Source organism: Cebidichthys violaceus, unplaced genomic scaffold (genome assembly GCF_023349555.1).
Source record: "Cebidichthys violaceus isolate CVI_PGR_0920_01 unplaced genomic scaffold, fCebVio1.0.p SCAF_26, whole genome shotgun sequence".
NCBI lineage: Eukaryota > Metazoa > Chordata > Actinopteri > Perciformes > Stichaeidae > Cebidichthys > Cebidichthys violaceus.
Window position 1 is genome coordinate 5,814,235 of NW_027176439.1, and position 24,709 is coordinate 5,838,943.

At 42.6% G+C, this 24,709-nt stretch overlaps 1 protein-coding gene across 7 annotated transcripts in view; it reads left to right on the forward strand.

Moving 5' to 3' along the window:
- Window positions 1–2,208: 2,208 nt before the first annotated feature.
- LOC137879827 (citron Rho-interacting kinase) overlaps window positions 2,209–24,709 on the forward strand; it is a 75,330-nt gene continuing 52,829 nt past the window's right edge. For 2 of the 7 annotated variants that reach the window (XM_068720741.1, XM_068720745.1), the window contains exons 1-15: window positions 2,211–2,649; window positions 8,371–8,475; window positions 9,331–9,474; window positions 11,557–11,676; window positions 15,404–15,574; window positions 15,718–15,771; window positions 15,925–15,978; window positions 16,821–16,961; window positions 17,998–18,123; window positions 19,624–19,719; window positions 19,943–20,059; window positions 20,238–20,347; window positions 20,665–20,839; window positions 21,481–21,678; window positions 21,788–21,841. In XM_068720741.1, coding sequence (XP_068576842.1) covers window positions 8,467–8,475; window positions 9,331–9,474; window positions 11,557–11,676; window positions 15,404–15,574; window positions 15,718–15,771; window positions 15,925–15,978; window positions 16,821–16,961; window positions 17,998–18,123; window positions 19,624–19,719; window positions 19,943–20,059; window positions 20,238–20,347; window positions 20,665–20,839; window positions 21,481–21,678; window positions 21,788–21,841 — 1,569 coding nt within the window. In that variant the 5' untranslated portion in view covers window positions 2,211–2,649; window positions 8,371–8,466. Of the gene's footprint in view, window positions 2,650–8,370; window positions 8,493–9,330; window positions 9,475–11,556; window positions 11,677–15,403; window positions 15,575–15,717; window positions 15,772–15,924; window positions 15,979–16,820; window positions 16,962–17,997; window positions 18,124–19,623; window positions 19,720–19,942; window positions 20,060–20,237; window positions 20,348–20,646; window positions 20,840–21,480; window positions 21,679–21,787; window positions 21,842–24,709 lie in introns of all 7 variants that reach the window. The other 5 variants (XM_068720740.1, XM_068720739.1, XM_068720738.1 and 2 more) reach the window with 5 other exon arrangements.

Here is a 24,709-nt window from a genome sequence, read left to right on the forward strand (position 1 = left end):
CCACATGAAACGTGGAGCCGTTCCACTGCTTTGCCAGTGGGTGGCAGTGTTCTTGTACTGTTGCTTCTTCTAGATAACTTGGAAAGATTGTTTCACCTGCTGTAGAAGTGCTGCTCTGTCTGATCATTTAACCCCCCTCTGGTGATAGTTTTGCTATATTGTGTGATATATACTTTTTTTTTTTTTTTTTTTTACAGTATGTACCATTATTTTTGCAGGAACACAAAAGCGTCCTAAAAATGAACAGTGTTGTCTTTGCACGTTGCACAGATGTGAATTGTCAACAGAATTTGAAGTGAGTGGGTAATGCTCTCGAACAGTTCATTGCATAACAGTGAAATACAAGTGAACACATCCATCTTTCCGTCTTCACTCCAGTATTAAGCTGGGATTTGCTTTATACACATACAATATCTTGTTGCTAGGCAACATCAGTGTGATGCCTCTGCCTCAACCCAATACTCCAAATCTCTGTGATTGCAGAGACAAAGCAAGTCCTTTTCATGCTGATGTGAGTAAATCGCAATCATTAAGATATTACATCGTACAAAGTGGTTTTAATAGTTTATCATTATCCCTTGTACTTGTGACTTATTGTTAAGTATCCTTAATGTGGCAAATACAATACAAAAAGATGCAAAGAAGTCACATACCAGCAACACTCTGCGTTATGTAATGGCATACGCTAAAAGCAGGCTCTATTTATAGATCATTACACGTTTTTTTTCTCAAGGATATTTAAGGATTGATAAGAAAACTTCTCTCAGAACGCGGGCCTTAGATGTTATCTTGCATAGGTTTCTGTGGGGAAGACCTAATCCTGGGCCCATGTGGGGGAATCTTTAATTTAGGGCTCCTCCTGGATGTGTGCTCGTCCAGACCCAGTTTTTCCTCTTCAGATTACAGGAACAGATCTGTTTGTCTGAAGCTAACTGAGCTAACAAGATGTGGCATGAATGCACTGGATTCAGGGAGCAAATAGACACACTCAGTCAAAACAGGGAGGCTGCGTAGACGTGGAGGTGTGATCAGACTTCAGGCCAGCACAGGTACAACATCACTCCGTCCCAAGGTCTTCACTCGCTGTTGTCAGTATGCTCATGAAAGTCTAATTAACAACCAGTAAGCAGTATAAGTGAGCTCTGCCCTTGTTCTCCGTCTGCCACTGATTACTGTAACACTCGTTGATTGTACAGCGCTGGGCTTTCACCTTCTGAGCATCGTGTCCCTTCTGCTGCGCTGATGTAGTGCTGCTTGCCAGGTTAGGTTCTGCCATCTGTTACAGTGTCGTGTAATCTGTCTCTGTGAGTATGTGTACAGTTTGCAACTCAGTATCACCGTGACGTGTCACTTGGCTCACATTAGCATAAAAACGAGAACATTGAGGTGAGCCTGAACGAGTGTGTCAGACACTGGAGACCTTGTTAGGTTGTGACATGACATGGACCGTGTTACTGTTTACCGTGGTGCCATAATACTTCAACATGCTTTGTGACATTGTTATCTGTGTACATCCTGGTGTTCATTCTAGTGTCCATTACATGTAGTTTATAAGCAATGCACTGTTTGGTGCTTTTATTGCAAGCAATTACAGCAGGGCGTTACAAAGCTCCTGCTAAGTCTCGCTGAGCTTAATCTAAAGGCAAAAAGAACACGTTTGTAACGTAAGGGGAAATAAAAGTGAATCAAATGTTCATAACTGTAGCCTTTATTTGAGAAAATGTTTATTGTAATCTGCTGCACAACTACAAAATTGGGCCTCTTTTGCTAAAATATTGCAATAATTGACTTCTTGAGCACAGGTGAGCATACGGTGCTATGAAATATTCCACATGCTACATTTATACTGTCTTCTTTATTTATTCTGCATCTCTCTTTAATTGTTCTTGTTTACTTGCAGATTAAAGTGGAGTATTGCTGTAGGACATCCTTGCTCTGCCAGTTATTAGACTGCATTTTTCTGCTCATTAGCTGCGGTTTAGCAGGGGTGACTGTGTTCAATCGCTAATGAGCTGCACAATTTAAGGAGTCGTTAGTAACTGACATGAACATACAGTAGTTTTCAACTATTGGGAGCTGACTGCTAGCGCAGTGTGTCAAGCAGCATACATTAGTGTGATTAGTGACGGCTGCTGCAGTACAGGGAGAGGAAGAAAGCGTTTGGGGGTGGATAGGGTGAGCGGGTGAGAGAGAGAGAGCGAGAGAGAGAGAGAGAGAGAGAGAGAGAGAGAGAGAGAGAGAGAGTGGGAGCTTCCTCTCACTCTCTACAGTATGTGATCACCGGTCTGCTGCATTACTCTACAATGCTGTTTTTCCGGAGTCCTCCACTCCCTTCCCCTCTCCTCCGCTCCATCTCTCTCTGTAAGCAGTAATCTCTCCAGCCTCCACTCTCACTGCCTCACAGCTTTCTGCCCCGCCACAGTGCATCTCTCTCTCTCTCTCTCTCTCTCTCTCTCTCTCTCTCTCTCTCCCCCTCGGCTCCACTCTCTCCCCTGCGAGGATGACATCCCCGAATTTGATGAACCAGCGAAGCTCTCATTCCGGCTGGTGGCTTCCGAGGGAGACCCCCACATGAACGGTCTCACTGGACGAGGAGGTGCCGCGTCTCAAGAGCTTCGTAGAAGAGCTGTCAGCTGTAACAGCCTCTGAGTAAGTGCTGTACTATTTTACTTCTAGTACTGTTCCCGTCACAGATGATGAAGGGGGGTGAGGGTGACGACTTGATGGGGGGGAAAGAACGAAACCAGCATCTTTGTTTTACAGCTCTGAACTGCTACAGTGCATTGTTATTTTCATGTCAGCATGTTGAACCTATTACCTGACGTATCGATGGACTGACACTACAGCTGACCATTGATGGAGTGATGAGATAGCATTGGTAGCAGCGAGCGTATGCAGCAGCTGTATCTGGTCTATCAGGAACGAGCCCTATTCTCGGTCACGACACCGAAACGCTGTCTTTGTTTGCCCGTCTCTCTTCATCGCTGTGCTTACTGTAGCACATACACTCATACAGATGGCCATCGCTCCCTGGGGTGGCGTTCAAACTCCTTTGTATATTTACATGATGAGACCGTTGCATGCTTTTTTTTCATCCCAACAAATCTGGTTATTCTGTACCGAGACTGAGGAAGTTTTGAGACAAAGTTTTTTTTTTTGAATGTCTATTATGCAGGGACTTTCCAAAGGTGCTGTAGAGGTTAAGGTTGAAATCTAGTACAGAAAGAAAGCTGGAAATTCAAAGTCGGTTGGGAAAAAAAAAAGTATGACAAGATGAAGACTGTGGTTGGAGGAAAGTATCTCTATGGTAACAGCAGGTTTTGCCAAGGGGGGAGAGGAGAGGTGAAGGAAGCTCGCTGCTTCTTTCTGGTGCCTATTCAGTTGGATCACAAATGACATGACTGACGGGACAGAATATTAATGAAGAGATTGTGGGCGAGACAGAGAGACTGATAGATAAATGGACAGATGATAATATGTACACAGAATGGATAATGTGATTCATGCTTGACGAGGTGCATGCTTTAGAAGTGGCCTAGAATAGGAGGACTGTATTCATTATATAAATGGATAAAGGTTTGCCATGGAGGAGTGTGTAGTCACATCTGTTGGTGTTTATTTGAGTCCGTGTTCACCTGTGTGTGGAGGCCGAGCAAATTGGTGGTAGATGGAACAGAGGAAATGAGAGACACCTGTGCAAAGTCAAAAAGAAATGAACTCTCTGCAGCGCAGACCTGTCAATGCTAATGTGAGTTGTGATGAGAGAGAGAGAGCTCTGCTCTATATCCTCAAGGGTCGTTTTCCCAAAAGCCTCCTTTAGAAGCCCACACTGATCCTCTCTGTCATTTGGATTTGTGATATAATGATGGACTGGGTTTTTGAAGTGCTTTCCCAAGTGCTCAGCACACTTTATATTGTGATATTCTGACAACACGACCACTACAGATGGTCAATCCATCAGCGCCGGAGCATTCAGGTGCAGGTCTGTGGCTTTGGTGGCCAAAGTGTTTTTAGTGCCATATTTAACCCACCCTGTTATGTAGGACAATGTGTGTGCGTCAGCATTGTCATTGCAGAGTTGAGGAATAATACCATCCAATTAGTGATTAAAGGCTAATTGTGGCTTTAGTTGACTGGGTTAACACCTCTTCTATTGCAACACGTTCCACTGGATACTGCAGAGGGGTGCGATTGCCAAAACCATTTTTTTTTTCTCACAATGCCTATAATGTGTCTCCAAAAATGTATAGCTCTTTAATATCAAGCACAGATTCTGTGGATGAGGTTGCATTTACGAATTGGCCAAGGTTAACCTTCCCTAATCTGTAATGCCTGTGGTGGTTAACAGGAAACAGAGTAGCTGGAAAACCATGTTTGCATGACTGAGGTATTACTAATTTATTGTTGTTATGACAATGGGCACAAAATATCTCTTGAGAGGATGGAATGAAAGATTAAACTAGAATAGATGGTAAAAGGACTGTGAGCTTGTTTTTAGAGAAGAATCTGTGCCACTACAGTGTTGCTACAAGTCTGTAGCTACAGATGTAGAGCCCATATAGATGTAGAGTCCATATAGATGTAGAGCCCATATAGATGTAGAGCCCATACAGATGTAGAGCCCATATAGATGTAGAGCCCATACAGATGTAGAGCCCATACAGATGTAGAGCCCACACAGATGTAGAGCCCATATAGATGTAGAGCCCATATAGCTGTAGAGCCCATACAGATGTAGAGCCCATACAGATGTAGAGCCCATATAGATGTAGAGCCCATATAGATGTAGAGCCCATACAGATGTAGAGCCCATACAGATGTAGAGCCCATATAGATGTAGAGCCCACACATAGAGCCCATTCAAATATAGAGCCCATTCAGATATAGAGCCCATATAGATGTAGAGCCCATATAGATGTAGAGCCCATACAGATGTAGAGCCCAAACAGATGTAGAGCCCATACAGATGTAGAGCCCATACAGATGTAGAGCCCATACAGATATAGAGCCCATACAGATGTAGAGCCCATACAGATGTAGAGCCCATATAGATGTAGTGCCCATACAGATGTAGAGCAGATACAGATGTAGAGCCCACACAGATGTAGAGCCCACACAGATGTAGAGCCCATACAGATGTAGAGCCCATACATAGAGCCCATATAGATGTAGAGCCCATATAGATGTAGAGCCCATACAGATGTAGAGCAGATACAGATGTAGAGCCCATACAGATGTAGAGCCCACACAGATGTAGAGCCCATACAGATGTAGAGCCCATACAGATGTAGAGCAGATACAGATGTAGAGCCCATACAGATGTAGAGCCCACACAGATGTAGAGCCCATACAGATGTAGAGCCCATACATAGAGCCCATATAGATGTAGAGCCCATATAGATGTAGAGCCCATACAGATGTAGAGCAGATACAGATGTAGAGCCCATACAGATGTAGAGCCCACACAGATGTAGAGCCCATACAGATGTAGAGCCCATACAGATGTAGAGCCCATACAGATGGAGAGCCCATACAGATGTAGAGCCCACTCAGATGTAGAGCCCACACAGATGTAGAGCCCATACAGATGTAGAGCAACACCATGACTGGGATGCAACTTGGCTCCACTCTCCTCCTCTTCAAGTACTCTGACTCACAGACCAGCACACATTATTCAACCAACAGAAACGAGCTGCTCGACGGAGTTGGAAGCCAACGTTGCTCTAAATGTTGCTGCTCTGTTGTTGATGAGCTCTCCTAAACATGGAACATTTGTGAACGCAGATAATTATATTGCTTCCTGGAATGAAACACGCACATGTTACATTTCATTAACATCAATATGGAAATGTTCAACAAACACAGACAGCCCTGCTCAGTGGTCAAACTGTCGTTCCTGTAGTTGTAATGAGCTTTTAAAAGAATAGTTGTTCGTAATTGCTTTCAGGGAGATAATTATTGCAGAGGAGGGGCCCAGCTGCACAGTCTGTTAGCTCAGCTCATTATGGGCAGTCAGCAAGCACTTGAGTCTGAGAGGAAGACAGCCAGATCTGAGTCCCATCTGCTGCCTCATGCTAGGATGGCACCATGTCACCACCAACTTTACCAGTGGCTGGCTGCTGTGGAAAGTGTCCACGTTCTTAAGTATACAACACTGAATCATACAGTGTAGCACATATAGATGGATGAGATTCATTAGTGGGCCTGGAGCTCCGAGTGCGACCAGGAAACATTAACCAGGGGGGAAAAATGCTTCTGTCAAAACCTTTGGGAGATCCCACCAGCAAGGTTAAAACCATTTCAATGAATCAAGGATAATTTATTGCCTTTATGCAACATGGGGTTGCACAGTAAAATACAGCTGTAGCCCATTTGCTACACAAGAAAAACATGACAGACACATTATTTTTTAAATTTGCGTCAGGAGGAATGTAAACAGCATCAACAAAACGATTTTTTCTGGGCAGAGAATGTGGTCTAGCTTTAACATTACAAATTTGCCATCAGGGAAACATTGTTAATCAACTTTGACTATGTTTGAGCACCAGACATTGATGTAAACACAGAGTCTGCCTCCTCTTGACCACAGTCTTTGGCTCTGTCCTCCAGTCCGTCTGTCAACTGCAGCTTCATCCGGGATGCCCTGATGGACTCTGTAACTGACCTCCCATTGCTGGGTTAGCCTAAATATTTCTGCGATTAGTCAGGAGCAGACTGGGTGGTAGGATAGCCTCAGGTCCTATAGGTTAGCTTAGCTTCCATCTCTGCTCTCCTCCCTCTTCTTCTTTGGCAGTCGACTTCGCTTTTGGTCCAGCAGGTCCAGCTAAGTGTTTGGCTGTGGGCGGCGGTGATCTTCTCGAGGTCCGCTCCCCAGACGCCATATATACTCTAACTACCTTGCCACCTGGTTTCAGAGCAACAACTACGAACAGGACGGTTGGACGTCTCCTCTGAACCAGACAGCCGTTGATGTAATGTGCCTACAGGCTGAAGAGCAGCCAGTTGCTTGAGGAAACTAACCTCGGCTAACACTTTGCTCACGCCATCGTCACTCATGACAGACCACCTGCTCCTGCATCGCGTCACGCCGATGAAACTGGAGTACCAGGCAGCAGGATTCTGATGCAGCTTGGGCACATTCTGTGTGGCCTGCTGTGTTACTGAACAACTCACCCCTCAAATGACCCTCGAAGCATAATGATTACATCAGTGACATTTCTGGGCAAATATTAGCAAGCGCCAGAGACTCACAATATCCGTTGTTCATCTGCAATGTCTGCTTAGCTTTGTTTTTTTTGACACAAATGCTACTGTACGTGATCTTCCGGGCAGCAATGTGATGATTCTAGAGATAGATACAACACACAATAGAGCACAAAAAACGGAAACAGGCAATGTTACAACAGACAATATATATTTATATATAACAATTTACAATCACGCAAAAGTAAAACCAGAAAGCGATCCACTAGAATCCTCATGTTAGTTGAGCTTGAGTTGAGTGTGTTACTGTAGGGAGGAGTGGGTGGTGAGCCTCTGCTTTTAATAGACATTCTCCCTCCGTCGCTCATTCTTCTGCCTACCTCTTGATCACAAAAGCTGCCAAATATATCCAGCGGTGGTAAAAGAGGCTGTTGTGTGAACACAAGCAGGCTATTTATAGACTCTGTTAAGCTAGAATATGAGTCCATATTTGGTCAGCGCAGTATGGATCTCCTGTAAACAACATATTTGATCTGCTTGTTATATGTGGGATCACGTTGCTGTATACAAGTCTTCAAGTCTTCAAGTCTTCAAGTCTTCACTGCTTGATTGCTAATTGCTTTTCTTGGTATCAGAGACAATTTAACCCTTTAGGTTTTATACTAAGGTCCTTGTAATATGTGCGAGTTAACAGGTAATAAGGCCCTGACGAGTCCTTAATAGATGCTTATTAATATTGTTATGTGTTAATATACGTCTTATAAGTACTCATGAGAGCCTTATTACCTATTAACTAATGTTTATTACAAGGGTCTTAATATAAAGCATTACCCAATTTGGTTTTGAAATGTATTTAATACAGGCGCATTGACTTAATATATCTGGTTTTGACTGTAATACTCTGTATTATTATTAATATTTATTGTTTAATAGGTAAACATTTAGACTCTATGCGTCCTCTCACTGTCAGAACACATATGGAAGGTTTATTATTCCAATTGATTAATCTATACAGTGTGATTATTATACAAGGTAAGTGTTTTACATAAGAGCATTGAGTCAGCCCTTCAGTTTTCATAAGAGGTTGTGCATAAAGACTGTTTGCCATCCTGTTTCTCTCCCTGTTGCCCATCTCCCATCCTCTCTCCACGCTCTCCTCTCCTACAGATTAGTGACGACACATCCATCAACTCTCTAGATAAGACCGTCTCTTTCGGAAAAGCCTCATTAAAAAAACACAAAACAGCCAGACTTGCCGGACACATGTCACAGGTATTACTCTTCACATGGTAAGAGTTTGTTTCCAGAACAAGCTAAAATCTGCCATTTGTTTGTCACTTTGCCTCTACACTGTAGCTGAGCTGGAGTGTGTGTGTGTGTGTGTGTGTGTGTGTGTGTGTGTGTGTGTTTACTTATTATAGCAGTCCACGTCACTCTCTGACTTTTTGTGAAAATAGGGCCATCCTTGAGGCATGAATCTGTTTCATTTGTACAGGCTTAGAGTTAGGGAATACAGTACTTTGTTACTTCCATCCATCATGTAATCCATCATTAACCTATGGTGTTATCATATAGCTAAACATCTGTCTCTTAACTGTGTTGGAAATGGGAGATCTTGTTTCTTAGTAAGGTTGGATTCCAGTACAATGTTTCTTTTACTGGCTCCAGCCCCATGCTGGGGCGCCGTGTTGTTGTGAGCATGTGTCTGCGTTCTGACTGTGTGTTACTTCTACCATACACTAAGTGCTGTGTCTGTGCATCTGTGGCTGTGCTGCCAGCTCTGCTGTTTTCCTGGTTTCCAAGGCTCCTCAGGCCTCGTAATGCTGTAATGGCACATCTAATTGTATCATCAATCGCAACCAATGACATGTGCCACCAAACAAGTGCAGTCTTATGCACTTGCACACACACACACACACACAAACACACACATACACACACATATTACAAGTACATTGTTACTAATATTGATGTTAATATTTTAGACGGAAGAAATCCTTCAAGCTACACTGTCAAGGGCTCCTGAACAAATAAACATTATCTACTTACGTCCATGGGCCCCAGAATCATTGAACGATACTAAACTGTCAGAGAAAAGTCCGGTCCATGCTACGTTCTTGTTTCCAGGTTGAGCAGGAGATTTCACTTGTCCAGAGGAAGATGTCTGACCTTGAGTCGGTGCTGCAGCAGAAGGATATAGAGTTGAAGGCCTCAGAGACCCAGAGGACCATCCTGGAACAGGACCTGGCAACCTACATCACAGAATGCACTGTGAGTAGCCCTGTAGCCACTACAAGGGACACACATGGACTGTTGTACTTGTGCCAAATATGCGTGTGTGTGTGTGTGTGTGTGTGTGTGTGTGTGTGTGTGTGTGTGTGTGTGTGTGTGTGTGTGTGTGTGTGTGTGTTTTACATGTCTGTGTGCATACAAGGATAGTAGTGCTGGGGAAATCTTTGATTTCACATCACATCTCGTTTTCCGAAAAATAAACTAGGCCTATTTAAGGCAAAGGATTTGTTAACTTTCACTAAACTTCAAACTTAAAAACAAAATAGATAAAAGATGCTTGTTGAAAACATTCAAAGATAAATGCAATAAAAGTGGTGAAGGTATTGATCTATAAAAGGCAAAAAAAGATGCTTGTTGAGAAGTACATTTATTGTATCCTAAAGAAAAAAAAAGGTTTCATTAGCGCTCACATTCTTCTCATTTGGGAAACTATGAGAAAATGCAAATGTTACCTGGTGTTTTAGGACCTAAAACCGATTGATAATTGAGAATTATTACATTTTGACGGAGCGCTTTTATTTTAACCGGCGCAGCTTTTCCAGCCTTTACGGTATTTGTTCAGCGGCGTAAATCACATCACGTGATGCAGCTCAGCCAATCAAATATGGGTATTCTGACAAGTTTCCTGACTCCAGTGAGATGTAGACACACGAGGCTGAGACGAGGAAAGAGAACGAGGGGAAGGAGAATAATTACGTGAGTCAGAGAAGTTGTTTCACATGAAGTTCTCCAAAGAGAGAGAAGTGACCAGAGTCTTTAAACAATAATGAACAGACTCTTTAGGTTCATTCTTCCCACGGACAGTTTAAAACCAGCGTGTCTCATATGTTCAGAGACGTGACGATTATTAAAAGCGGTAATGTGAAGCGTTACTACGAGACAAAGAACAACTCTTTTGAGCAAACGTATCCACTCACATCTGAAAAGAGCCCAATATGATCAGAATCCTAACATGTTAATTCATTGACCAACTATGATGTTAACAGAGATAATAGAGCTGAAACAAGTAGTTTAATAACCACAGATAAAGTCCATGCTCACACATTTCTCTTGTTAGAAGATGAGAAAAATATAATATCGTGGCTTTTTTGATTGACATCACTTCACACCTGAATTAACTGAATTTAAAGCTGCAGGGCAATTCAGTGAAATTAATTTTTCTAAAATGAAGTACTTCATTTTAACCTGAGGTGAAATGATTTTGTAACTATGCATCATCTCCTCTAAGATTCCCATCTGAAATCAGACAAATTGTCTCATAAATTTTGATTTGAGGTTAGCTCATGAATGAGATTTTGAAGGGCTTTAATTTTGAAATGCTACATCAGAATGTCGAAGTCAGCGCTCAGCTTCAATCACTGATGTTAAAAACCACAAACCAAGCCAGAAACCTAGGTGTAGTTAAGATCAAGAAAGTGGATCACATCACTCCAGTTCTGAGGTCTTCACTGGCTTCCTGTCCAACAAAGAGTTGACTTTAAAATCCTGCTGTTGGTTTATAAAGCACTGAATGGTTTTGGGGCCAAAATACGTCTCTGATCTGCTGCTACCTTATGAACCATCCGGACCCCTTAGGTGGTCTGGGACCGGTCTACTTTCTGTTCCCAGAGTCAGAACTAAACATGGAGAAGCAGTGTTCAGTTCTTCTTCTCCACACATCTGGAACAAAGTCCCAGAAAGCTGCAGGTCTGCTGAGACCCTCAGCTCCTTTAGATCCAGACTGAAGACTTCTCTGTTTTCTTCTGCCTTTAATTGAACCACATTCAAGGATATTAATCAATTTCCTGCATTTCTGCATTTCACTACTGTATTTTATTTCTTACACTGCTTTTTAGTGTTTCAATGAATGTTCTTAATTGTTTTTAAATCTCCTTTTCTTTTGCATTATGTTTTGATGCTTTTAATGGTTTTATGTGAAGCACTTTGAATTACCTTGTGGTTGAAATGTGCTCTACAAATAAACTTGCCTTGCAGAGTTATGCGTTGTATACAGTTTTGTTTTGGCTGGGCGTACCCAACAATCTTATCCACCGACTGAACATCCGTACGTCTTGGTTTCAGAGTCTAAAGCGCAGTTTGGAGCAGGCTCGGATGGAGGTGTCACAGGAGGACGATAAAGCTCTGCAGCTCCTGCATGACATCCGGGAGCAGAGCAACAAGCTGCAAGAGATCAAAGAGCAGGTAGGAAGGACGGCACCATGGCTGTCATTAAACCAGTGGGATGAACCTCCTACCAATGTGAGCTCAAAACTGAAATCCCTCATGAACTATCTAACATCAGTCACTGAAGACTCCATTCAAGTTGTGTTCATTGTGCCATTCTTTGGTGGTTTAAACTCAGTAGATGGATATTTGCAGAGACTAGATCGTATGTAATGCATAAAGCAGAAAAAGCCAAACAAATGATCTTTTAGTAAAGAAGCAGGTTAGGAGTGTTTCATAATGGCAGTCAGATGAAGCAGGTCAAGTCACCAAGGCTGAGTGTGTGGGGGGGTGCGAGTGTTAATTAGACAGACACATGAGTGCAGTCAGTATAACACCCACAACATGTTCATGAACGCCTCATGTTGCAGTCCCCTAGTTAGGTAAGTTGTTGTGATGGTTGCCACTTTTTCTCTTTTTTTTTTCATCCTTCAACCTTTTCACAACAACATAATGATGCAGTTCATCCGCAGTGTTTCATTGAACGCGGTTTGTATATTATGTGGGCTGTGAGGATTTCAGATGTTTGAGGAGTTTGAAGGGGAACAATTGACTTTCATTGATGAATAAACGTTAACGTCGATGTATTGTTTATTCAGTTATTTGCACTAGTTAATTAAACCGTCTGTAGTCGTCTGTACGGCGTGTAGAGACTGTGTCTGCTGGGTCAACTCACTGTGAATCCCTCTGGAATCAGGAACGCTATTAATGGAGAAAGAGACAGGGGAGCTACACGCAGCCCGTAATTACTGACATCAGATGTGATGAGTGAGTGTGAGCGTGAGTGTGAGCGTGAGTGTGTGTGTGTGTACGTATATTTCACCATATGACCGAGTGTTGCCAACTGCGAGAATGAAGCTGTCACAGGATTGACGGTTTAGGACAACAGATAGAGAACACAGAATCATCTTCCTGGCATTATGCACCATTTTCTTCTTCTTTTTTTAAAAAAGGTAATAGAAAAGCAACCTGTTTTTCCTCAGCCTACACTAGTGCCGGTTACCAAGCGCTGAATACATTGTGCAACGGTTGCTATGGCGATGAGAGCCATATACCTACGAGTGTTTGAGAGCACTGATGCAGTGGGCAGGCTGTCGTGATGAGGTGCTGGGGCCTGAGCTCACATTGTTTAAGAATCACAACATCACTTAATACACCTAAATAATGTCATTATGTATCTGTGGAGAAGGAACCACCCTGTCCTGAGGAGAACGTTTGTTCATCTCTTCTCTTAATAAACTCCTCCGGTGAGGAAAAAACTTCAATTTCAACGTTCATATGAAACAAACTATGGTTTGAAGACACATGTGTTTCTACCTGTTCCCCAATGGTTCCATTCGTAGGTGGGTCAAAAAGCCGGCCTGTACTTCCCACTGAGCTCTGTCCTCTGGCTGCATGTCTTTGCTGTCTTGATGCAATGAATTGTTCAAGTGGGGATGAGGAGGAACACGTTCAGACAGCTCCTCCTCGAAGGTGTTGCACTGACAGATGAAAAAAGGAGAGCTTGAAGTCTTCTTTGTCACCTCCACACACCTGGCCAGTTGCTGCATGAAGTTGGCATGACTGTCACATTGTCTTTTTAGCTGCAGACCCCCCCCCCCCCCCCCCATGAGAAAGGGGTGTCAGATCCTGCCAGACTGTCCACCTTGCTGCTCATTTTAAGCATACTGAGGCTTTGGGGATCCCTAGGGAGGAGCTGGAGGAAGTGTCTGGGGAACCCGGTGTTCAGGTGTGGGATACTTGTCCTCAGCAATATAATAACTATTTTAATGTTAATTTTAGCACGTTACTGTGTAGAGCAGAGCCTGATACGCTGAGTGTGAGTTTTCTTTCACGCTGCTTACGGCCTCACGCAGCACGCATGTCTACAGACTTACTAGATTGCTAGTTTGACATGTTTGACATGCAGTCTGTCTCCTGTCCAGGCGTTCTCCAAATATAATGTCTGTCAAGATGTGTTTGCCAGTGTAGCCGTCTTCAGGCACGAGTTAAAGTTGGACACTGTCAGAGAGATGTTCATAACACACCTCATCAGACTGTGTTTAATCCTGGCACCTCATAACTTTATGTGCAAAACTGTCCGCAGTCAAAAGCATGCATATTGTGTGGCTCTGTGTTCCCATTGGTGCCTCTCAGCTGGGTATTTATTCACTTCATCGTGAAAAGCATCTGTCTCCTACGCTGTGTCATATGACTGCAGTGTTTATTATTTCCATGCAGTGTTGGATCAACAAACAGGAAAGATTTGTGATGGATTCATTTTGAAAGAAATGCAAAATGTGCCAAAGCCAATAAGACCTGCAAATATATGCAAAGAGACAATTTCACAAAGAATAACTATGGCAAACTACACTGTTTCTGTCTTGGTTGTGTGAACACAAAAAGGTTAGGAGGTAATAATAGCACTTGATGTGTTTGTATTCGCCCAGAGACAGTGAATAGACAGATTACTGATTTTAAGATCTCTGGAAGCTCTTTCATCTTTAAATCTGAGAACCCGAGTGAACCATGGACAGAACATTCGTTGTACAAAAGGCTCTTTGTAATAAATGAACTCCGTGATTCAGCGCTGCACATGTCCGTAGTGGTTTAACTTCATTGAAAGCTGAGTTCCTCTTTCTTTAATTTCGTTACACTGAGTCATTGTTTTGCCGAAGAATTACCAACATTTGAAAAGTTAGCATCCAGGAAATCCCGTCAGTTCTCATCGATGGGAGCCGTCAACCAAAATGATCCGTGTTCGTTCTGATCCGACCCACGGGAGTCAGTTCCCATTCATATGGAAGGCAGTTTATTTAAGAGATTCTTTCACGGTTGTTCATGCAGCCTCCCGTTCCACTTCAGCTACACTATTTTTGTGTTCCTCATGTCGGATGTTGTTCACTTGTCCTGATCTGTGTCGGTTGAGCATCGGTCCCCCTGGATGCAGACGGATGCTACTTTTTATTACCCTGACAGACTGATGAGGAGGGTGAAATTGGATCTGTTAGGCTGTGACTAAATACTCTTAAACAGACATGTGCATTAAGTGACTCTGACTGATTCATTTTTTCTCTACACTTCCCTTTCTTTGTTCATTGCCTTTTTATATCAGTGTGGTTATACTTGATACCATTTTTTGGAGTGTCTCCATACTCCCCGAGAGAAAGTATTTGACATATAATGGCTCTCATACGAGCTTTTTAATTACGTCCATTGAAGCTCGTCATCGTGTGGAGTTTGAAAGTGCTTCTGTAACAAGCAGCGCATTTAAAATACATCTCTTATGAATGAGTTTGTTCTCATAAATGATGCAGTGGCTTCCAACAAGAACATTTTCTTCAAACAAGTTTAGGTCGAACAACACTGGTTCTGGTGAAGAAGTTGTTTCTCACTTAAGACAAAAAGGCACTTTCTCTAAATTTGATGCACTGGCAGAGGAGTTTTATGTTAATTATGAATAAAGTGCTTACAAGTAGCCCGAATTTGAAAAGATGGTGTCCCATTCCAGGTGTGTGCTCTACTAAGTGGAATGTCCTTTCTTAATGTCATTGCTCCTTTTGTGTGGAACTATTGCTCCTCTCCTCTCACCCTCACTCTCCTCTTCTCCTCTCCCCTCTCCTCCTCTCCTCTCCTCTCCTCCTCCTCTCCTCCTCTTCCCTCTCCTGGCCTCTTTGTCCTCTCTCCTCTCATTTGGGGGTTATCGTGTATTTTTCGTTTTGTGCAGGAATATCATGCCCAGCTGGAGGAGATGCGAGTTTCCATACGACAGCTGGAGGAGGACCTGTCTGCTGCCCGACGCCGCAGCGACCTGTACGAGTCTGAGCTGAAGGATTCTCGGCAGAACAGCGAGGAATTGAAGAGGAAGGCTGCGGACTACCAGCATAGGATGCAGAAGGTCCACACTGTTCATTATCACGGAGTAACTCCACGATACAGTCGTATTTAACTCACCTGTAGTCATCAGGAAGGTTCTACGTTACTGACGACTTGCCGTGATCTTTACCAGGAGGCGTCTCAGAGTTTCTTTTGTCTTCACAGGTCAAAGAGCAAGGCAAAGCAGACACAGAGGAGACAATCACCAAGATGGAGAAGGTAGGACATGAAGTTAATGTCACTGTAATTAGATTCTGTCTTTGGTGAGGATGTGCGAAATGATCACAAGTTCAGGTGACCGTGACAAAGGATGATGAGCTTGAATATCTTGATTTCTCTACATATCACAATGACTACATTTCTCTGTTGTAGACCAGTGCCGAGCAGCAGACCAAGATCCAGGATCTCCAAGAGAAGCTTGCCAAGGTAGAAGAGCTGTGCTGGGAAAATAAATGAATAATTTATATGAGCCTGTGCTCCCAAATGCAAGAGATGTAACAGCATGTTACCCATTCAGATGAGTGTGTTAACGTCTTCTTTACCCTCCCTGACCTCATTCTCTCTCTCTCTCTCTCTCTCTCTCTCTCTCTCTCTCTCTCTCTCTCTCTCTCTCTCTCTCTCTCTCTCTCTCTCTTAAACTGTGGTCTACAGTCAGATTTGGTCTTTGGCCCGGGAACTATTAAGCTGTCTATTTAAAACCAGAGTTACTGCTTAATTATCAGCAATCTAAAGATAATTTAATCTTAATTGTCTTTTCCTAGAACTGAATATTTAAAAGTGCCGTCCTTTCTGCATAGAGCACACAAGGTTGTGGTGCTGATATTCAGGGCTGACTGAGCCCATATTAGGAATGGATCTACTTCTAACTCAATGCAAACGAAATAATAATGGGACTTTTTATCTTAAAATAACTCAGCGTAGTTTGATTTTATACAAGCAATATACAGCAAATGTTGTACATCCTGTTAACAGTTAAATATCTAGTTGTTGTTACCTGTGTCAGCAGTGTTGCTTGGAGCACTAAGCAGACGATGCAGCTGCATATCATGCATTACTGTACACACTTATTATACCGGTACATGTTCATGAGTTGACTTAATTACTTTAATTGACGTCGTTAATAATCATTCTAGAGGGGCATGTTACATCAGACGTTGGACATGAGATTTCATAAATTAGACAAGCTTAATATAAACTTTCTTTAACTTTGTGTTACTAGCATGTACAAAGGCAAAAGTTCTGAGTAACGTTCTTCCTTTGATGTCCAGTCGATAAAGGCCAGTGCTGAGGCTACAGACCTCCTTCAGAGCATGAGAGTGGCCAAGGAGCGCATGGAGCGAGATCTGGAGAGGCTACAGCACAAAGAAGACTCCAGTGACAGCCTGCGTAGACGCTTACGTGAGACGGAGGTACACACACACACACACACACACACACACACACACACACAAACCTATATATATATATATATATATGTATATATGTGTGTGTGTTCTGGCCCCCTGCCTGATTCTTCTCGTTATTCCGTCTTATCTTGTCAGTCTTTTTTCTTTGCAGCGTCACGGACTTCATTGTTTAAAGTGTTGCATAACTAGATCTGGCCGGGGTGTCTGCTAAGCACAAGGAGCTTCCATATGCTCTCTTGTAGACATGTTGTTTTGGCATGAGAGCATGTCAGGGACCCTGAATGTTTGCCACAGTTAATCAGAGTTTGAAAAGCACATCCACCTGTGTTCGTGTGGTTTTTGTGAAGCTATCTTGCGTTCACATTTTAAAACTAAACCAAAGGGTCTTCAAGCTTGTTCTTCAGGTTGTCCGTCCGCCTGCTCCGTGAACGACACATCTTAGGAACGCCTTCATCGAACTTCTTCAAATTTGGCACAAATGTTTTGACTCAATGATGAACTGATTCGAATTTGGTTGTGAAAAGTCAAGCTCAATGTGACCTTACGTCCGTCTAATTTTTGTGAAATCAATAAGTTACATATACGTTATACTTTATTTTTTGAGGGGGGTTGTTATGAGCTCTTCTTAAACAGCACTTCACATCAAGCGCTAGACATGTAAATGTGTTAATTAGCATTGGTTAATTTGGACGGGAGACTCAGAGGAAAGAAAATACTCACACGGTCAAATTTAAACAGCTCCGAAGACCTCTCACATCATCTCACATGAATGCTAATGGGCTCTCTGGAACCATTGTGAGGAACTTGGAATAATGAGATATAAACATTGGAGAGGTGCATCACTAACAAGCCGAATGGATGCGGCTTGAAGTGGTAATCTTAAGTCTTATTAGCATTTTTAGAAAATGTGCATTGATGTCCTCATAGCAAAAAAAGTGTGATTTCAGACTATGGATCTTTTAAACCTAAGCTTGCATTTTTAAAACATTCAGTGAGTCGGTTCACACTTGTTCGTGTTGCTTTGTGTTGCTTTGTGCAGGACGGGAGGAAGACTCTTGAGAACCAGGTGAAAAGGCTGGAGATTGTCGAGCGCCGGGAGACGAAACTGAAGGAGGAGATCCAGAGCAAGGCCCAGCAGATTCAGCAGATGGCAGAGAAGATTCTGGTAACCCACCTTTCACCACTTGTGTGGAGCTAAAATAATCAGAGGAGGTGTGAGATAAACATAGCTCGCTGTCATCTGTGCAGAGGAAGTGCTATTTTACATAATATTTCTGAAAAACCTCATGTTTATCATTTACTATCTTTATGGATGAGCTGGATGTAAGCCATTATATAACTGTTATTTCCATATACACAGGGCACAAAGTTACTAATATATGGTAATAACAATAAAATGTAGTTTTCCATAATATCGTCCCTCCACATCGTTAGTGTGGGCGTATACTGACTGTGTTTGATCAACATGTTCTCTTACTCTTCTGTTACATGTTGCATATGTACGGGTGAGACGTAGTATTTAATTAATCCTATCCTATATATAATTATACTAAGTATGATTATTTCTAGTCCACAGAGATTGGTCACGTCACGTAATCCCCTGCAGACATACGCCCAACTTCAACGGGGGAGAAGTTAATAGTTAGAATAGCTTGAATATTGTGTATTAGTTGTGTTTTCCTGCTATAACAAGTGAACATCTTCTAGAAAGAGACGAGTCAGACTGACCTTCAATACTCAATCAGTATGTGATGCTGTAATGAGTATGGCATCCCCAGCCCTGTTCACAATGAAGTAAACTCAGGCAGTACGTCTTCTACCTCTCTCACTCACTGTGACATGTGACAGTGTTATTTTGAGGCTAATTCAAATGATTCAATATTTTAGTGTTTAATATTTGCTCTACAGTACATCATTGTTACTCGCCTTCATTCTAAGTTATTTTAAACGTCTGCCTCACAGTCGGATTGGCCTGTCTGAAGAGCCGCGGTGCATTATGGGACAGGTCGAGTATGTCTAGCAAGCTCACGTCTCATACTCACAGATTGGTGCTAATCTAGTAGTTTACATCGGGCATTTCTCGCACCACATACTGAATTTATGACTAGTATGATAGTACGCCGTTTCCAACAAACCCCATTGTGTTTCATGTGTATTTACACCGGCTCACTTCCTACGTCCATGGTGAGAGAGACAAGGGACTGGTCTAACGTATAAGTCTGAGCCTGAGCCTTCCACTCACCACTTATTGTATTCATACTAGCTTGTTGCACTTATTGTATTGGTATTACTTATAGCACTAACTGTTCCTCTTGTTTCTGTACTGTGGCTCTGAGTTATGCTCTGCTTCAGGCTCTTAGATGCTTGTTTAAAGGAAATGTACTTATGACTTCTGGTGACTAGTAGTTCTTTTGATTACCAATGTTGATGCACTTATTGTCAGTCGCTTTGGATAAAAGCGTCTGCTAAACGACTGTAATGTAATGTAATGTAAGTCATGAATGCATTTCATGAAAAGGTATATAGTAACCGAAGTAACACACTGCCTTGTTGTGGCAAAAAAGGTTTGCACATTACCCTTTAAAAAAAACCCCAAAAAAATCAGTTCAGAAGTACTTTTTTCTACTTTTAGTCATACTCAGAACACGTGTGTACGTCCGTTTAGGCGCTGGAGGAGAATCTGCGAGAGACTCAAGCCACGGCCCAGCGCTTTGAGACTCACCTGAAGCAGAAGGAGAAGCTTTACGAAGACAAGATAAAGGTAAAATTTCCAAACACATAGATGCTCATATGCAGACGTGAAGCAACAGGCGGGTGCCTCCTGTAGTACTGTACTCCCAGGAATGGCTCTGTGCTATGTTTGGAGCCCCTACTTTAGCCGGTTGAGTTGTGGGTGTATCTACAGTATGTCATCTTCACGCCATTCTCTGTCCTGTTAAGTGATATCCTGGTTATGGTTCTGTGGGCTGCCTGGCATTGAGCAGGTGTTGGAGGCCCAGATGAAGGCGGACATGGCCGATAAGGAGATGCTGGAGTCCAGTCAGAGCAAATATGAGGAGGAGGTGCGGGAGAAGTGCAGCATCATCGGCGAACAGAAGGCGGTAAGAACTGACCAGCTTGGCAGCGACACTATCTCAGGGGTATTTTAACATTCATCACACTGACATAGATTTTCCTTGTTTGGAATCATCTCGGGTAGGTTATTGTCGAGCACAAAATAATGACCCTTAATCTGAAACCAATCAAAGGCGGTGATGTGAAGATATCATTTCTGTTCAGACCATAAATGCCATGGACTCTAAGATGAACAGCCTGGAGCAGAGAATTGCTGAGCTGTCGGAGGCCAACAAACTGGCAGCCAACAGCAGCATCTACACACAGAAAAACATGTAAGTACTGATGCACAACCGCTCTGTGCGACAGGAAACATGAGAAGCGGTACAAAAGCGTCTCTCTAGATATGCTATCCATGAAGTAACGTCTGAAGTAAAGTTGTATTGATTCTTCCACGTAAAATATGAGCTTCGGTCATAATGGCAGTGTAAAAGATAGTTGAAAAGAGATTTTTAAAGACATCGCTTGTGCAAAGTGATACCTTGAAAGTGTCTTGTTTGTTTGTCCTTGGAGTGTTCACATAATTGCACACTACCGGGTTGTATTGCCTCCTATTGAACTTTTTGCACACAAGTATGTGTGGTCTTGGCAGGAAAGCTCAGGAGGAGATGATCTCAGAGCTTCGACAGCAGAAGTTCTACCTGGAGTCTCAGGCTGGGAAGTTGGAGGCCCAGAATGCCAAACTGGAGGAGCACCTGGAGAAAATAAGTCAGCAGGAGCAAAGCAATAAGAGCCGAGTGCTGGAGCAGGAAACTAGGCTCCGAGAGGTGAGGAGACGTTGGAGGGAGGTGGAGCAGGAAGGCTTGTGAAGCGGGATCCATGTGTTGATAGACACGCAGGTTAAACCGTCCTTGGCAGATGCAGCATATGAAATGTTTTTAAATTATTATTATGGAGGTGCTGGCCAAGATCCAAGATGTTTATTGTTACTCCAGTTAATGCTTTCACTGGGAGGCTCCATAAAAGAAAAATGGATAGCCATAAAAAATATAATAACAAAATATAAGAAGCAATTAAAATACCCACTGAAGAAAAGCAATAAAAAAGGTTGAAAAAAAACATAACGTACAATACATAAATGTGACATATGACATGACATCGAGTAGTGAAGTGTAGTATAATGTGATCAGCGCAGGGATCTTGAAGAGGACTTTTATTTTGAAACTAAATTAAACTAAAATACTTCAGAAAGTGAGTTTTATGGGCTATAAATCTCAATGCGTGGGTCATTGAGTCACCCTAACAACTCAATGCAGATGGCTTATGGTAGTTATGTTGTGCTGGGCAGAAGAATTGCATTAAAAACCTTTTAATTCATAGTAGTGGAGGCAGAGTCAAGGTGTTTGCACCCGCTCACTTTCTCCTCCTCCTCTCCCCTCGGGTGGCTCTGTTCTGTCTCACTTTGTAGATCGGGCTGGAGAATGAGGAGCAGAAGCTGGAGATTAAACGTCAGGTTTCAGATCTGACCCTGACGCTGCAGGAGCGTGAATCCCAGATCAGCAATCTGCAGGCAGCTCGCCACGCTCTGGAGAACCAACTACAGCAGGCCAAGACCGAGCTGGAGGAGACCACTGCGGAGGCTGAGGAGGAGATCACTGTACTCCGAGTAAGAGAGACGAGAAAGCAGAAGGGTGCACAAGATCACGTCTCCTGTGCTGTTATGTAACTCAGGCATCTGAAAGCTGTCCCCGTGTCTCTCTTGTCACACCTGCCAGGCACACAGAGACGAGATACAACGCAAGTTTGATGTCCTGAGAGACAGCTGCGCAGTAAGCCGCTCACTACTTTCTTCCTCTTTCCAGGAACAGACACGTCTTCTGGCATCGAACACCAGCCGAATCCTCACACATCGTCTCACACAGCTAACAACCGAGCCATACTATTTCAGTCCATATGTGCTTCTGTCATTCTTGGGTAAAGAGGGCTTCATTTAAAAGATGTTTCTCTTCTACCTACATAAATCACAGAGTGACTCCCTGTGACTAACCACATCATCCATTTCATCACCATCGTCTAACTAACTGCTGAAAAATACGGCCGTGGCTCCGGGCTAATATTTTTCAGAGATGTCCCAAAACATCGTGTCTATGGCCCCAAAGTAAGACTTCCTGTTGGCAGTGGGAGATTAATTCTCGATTGAGTGGTTTGTTTCCACGATGGCATTTGTGCACATTAACCACTAAGTGAGCTACCATCACCAACACAAGCCCCGTAGGAACAGTGACAGGAAGACAACGTTATCCTGTTATCAAGCTTGTTTGGCTCCGGAACATTCTGCTTTGTGTTTTCCTGCTTCACGGTGATAAACTTTACCAGGAAACACTGTGATTTAGTCAGCTAACACAGCATCTCACAGTCCACACATAGCCAGAAGAGCTTTAAGTTTGTCATTGTTTGATTATCTTATTTTCCATGTCTGCAGAGATATGTATTTCTCTATAGTGAATGTAGCTAGTCAACAGCTGTTTACGTGTGTCTATTTGACCATGAGGGCTTTGTTATAATCCCAAGGCCATTTTTTGTGTTATTGTTACATTCCGTTATCACATTGTTGGACAATAAGAGGTGATGTCGTCGTGCGGCCCTGACGTCCCCGCCAACCTTGAGGAAATGACGTTGTCATTGATTTTGAGTGCCTACAAACTCATTTACCCGGAATAATCACCAAGACCATTACGGTCCTCCTTTATTCCGTCGCCCTGCCTTGGAGATCCTCCCACTCGCAAACTGTTCAGAAGGCACCGTCCATAGATTCAGCTGGCCGACGTTCAGACGAACGCAGCCAGAATCTGCGACGAGCAGAGCCTGAGATGGCACTCTATATTTTGCCCCGCTGAGACGTGCGACGTTGGTTCATCCGTTAGTCCGTCAGTCGAACGCTTTGGACTGAGGCGTGCATACATTATTCATTTATGTTTCTCTGAAATGCCCTATTTTGAGATTTATGGCACAAGCACAGAGACAAATAAAAAAATAACAGTGAAGACTAAGTACAATTAGAGAGTGATCTTTTTTTATTTGTCACCAGAAAATCTGGCCTATGGGGCATTACATTGTCTACGCAGTTTTCCCAGCATGACACAAATATGGTCAACATATGCTGTTATCGTCTCCATCTTGTAATGTTCATTGTAATGTCCATCCATGCAACTAAATCCTCAATAACCATGTCCTCATAAGAGCCTTTTACCAGCAATGTAGTACATATTTGTCTCTTTTCAGCCATTCTTGAGGCACGAGTCCAAAAACATGGTTGTTACTGACTCTCCAGGGTCACATGCTATCTGAACATACCTTGTAAGGCTTTATGTGTCCTTCAAGGATTCAATAGTCCTTCATACATGCAGTACCAGTATTTTGAATATGTTCATTCGTACAGTTTTAGTGCCCCGTCTAACTGAGCACTGACTGTCTGTGTAAATGGAAACAACGGCCTGATGTCGACATATGAAAACCAAAGCTCCATTTACCTTTAGACAGTCTGAACACGCTCTGCCCCTCAAAGGATAGCTCCATCTTGGACATATACCGTGAACTTTCCTCTCGCGCTATCTTCAGGCCAAAATGTCAACTTTGCACACACAAGACATCCCATAATCAGCCGACTGCAGTGACATTTGCTGACCGCATACATTTTATTTTTAGCCACACTACTGGTACGATTGTAGAAATGCTCACACTGTCAGTACGCTCTTTGCTGGGTCCAATTATGTTGTATTATGGGTTTGATTATGTAATATGGGAGAAGTGTAGCCTCAGAGGGCCACTAGTTAGTCCCTGTTCATATCTTACCTAACTCTAAATATACCGGGCTAATATCAGGTAAAACAAAAACATATATATATATATATATATATATATATATATATATATATATATATATATATATATATATATATATATATATATATATATATAACGGTTATCTTGACTGTGTAATAATGACATTACAGAGTGGCGCTCTTAGACTTTTATTAGTCCCCATTCTATCTGATTTATGTGAAGATAGCTATTAAAATGATGAGAGTTAGCAATAAGACAATGTAATATTGTTGTATTGCAGCCATCCTTTCATATGTTGGTTGTATGAGACCGTTGTGAGCCGTGTTTGAATCAGAGAGGACTCCTTTTAGACTGGATCAACTGAAAGACACTTCCATCTAGTTGTACACATATTTACTCTATTAAATCAACTGCACATTTACTTTATCTATCTATCTATATATATATATATATATATATATATATATATATATATATATATATATATATATATATTGCAGTTTTATGCATCAGTCACACATATCTCAGCAGCAATGATTTTTCTTAAAGTGGTTACTTTAGGTGGATTCACTCTCCACCTCTGCCGCTCAGTCTGTCTCACAGAAGGAGCAGATGTTCTTCTGTCTTTTGTACCAGCGGTGTACAGTAACTGTAACATTCTTTTCAGTCAATGGAAATTCCCAGATTGATTAGCAGCCTCTTTAGCTGGGCCTTTTATCCGCTCTACACCCACAGCCTTCACAAACAGTACTGAGCAATTTGTATTCAGCTGTGCTGAGGATGCAAAGCTCCGGATGTGATTTACTTTAAGTCTGCAAGTTGCTCTATAGATCGGGATGACAGACAAGTAAAGT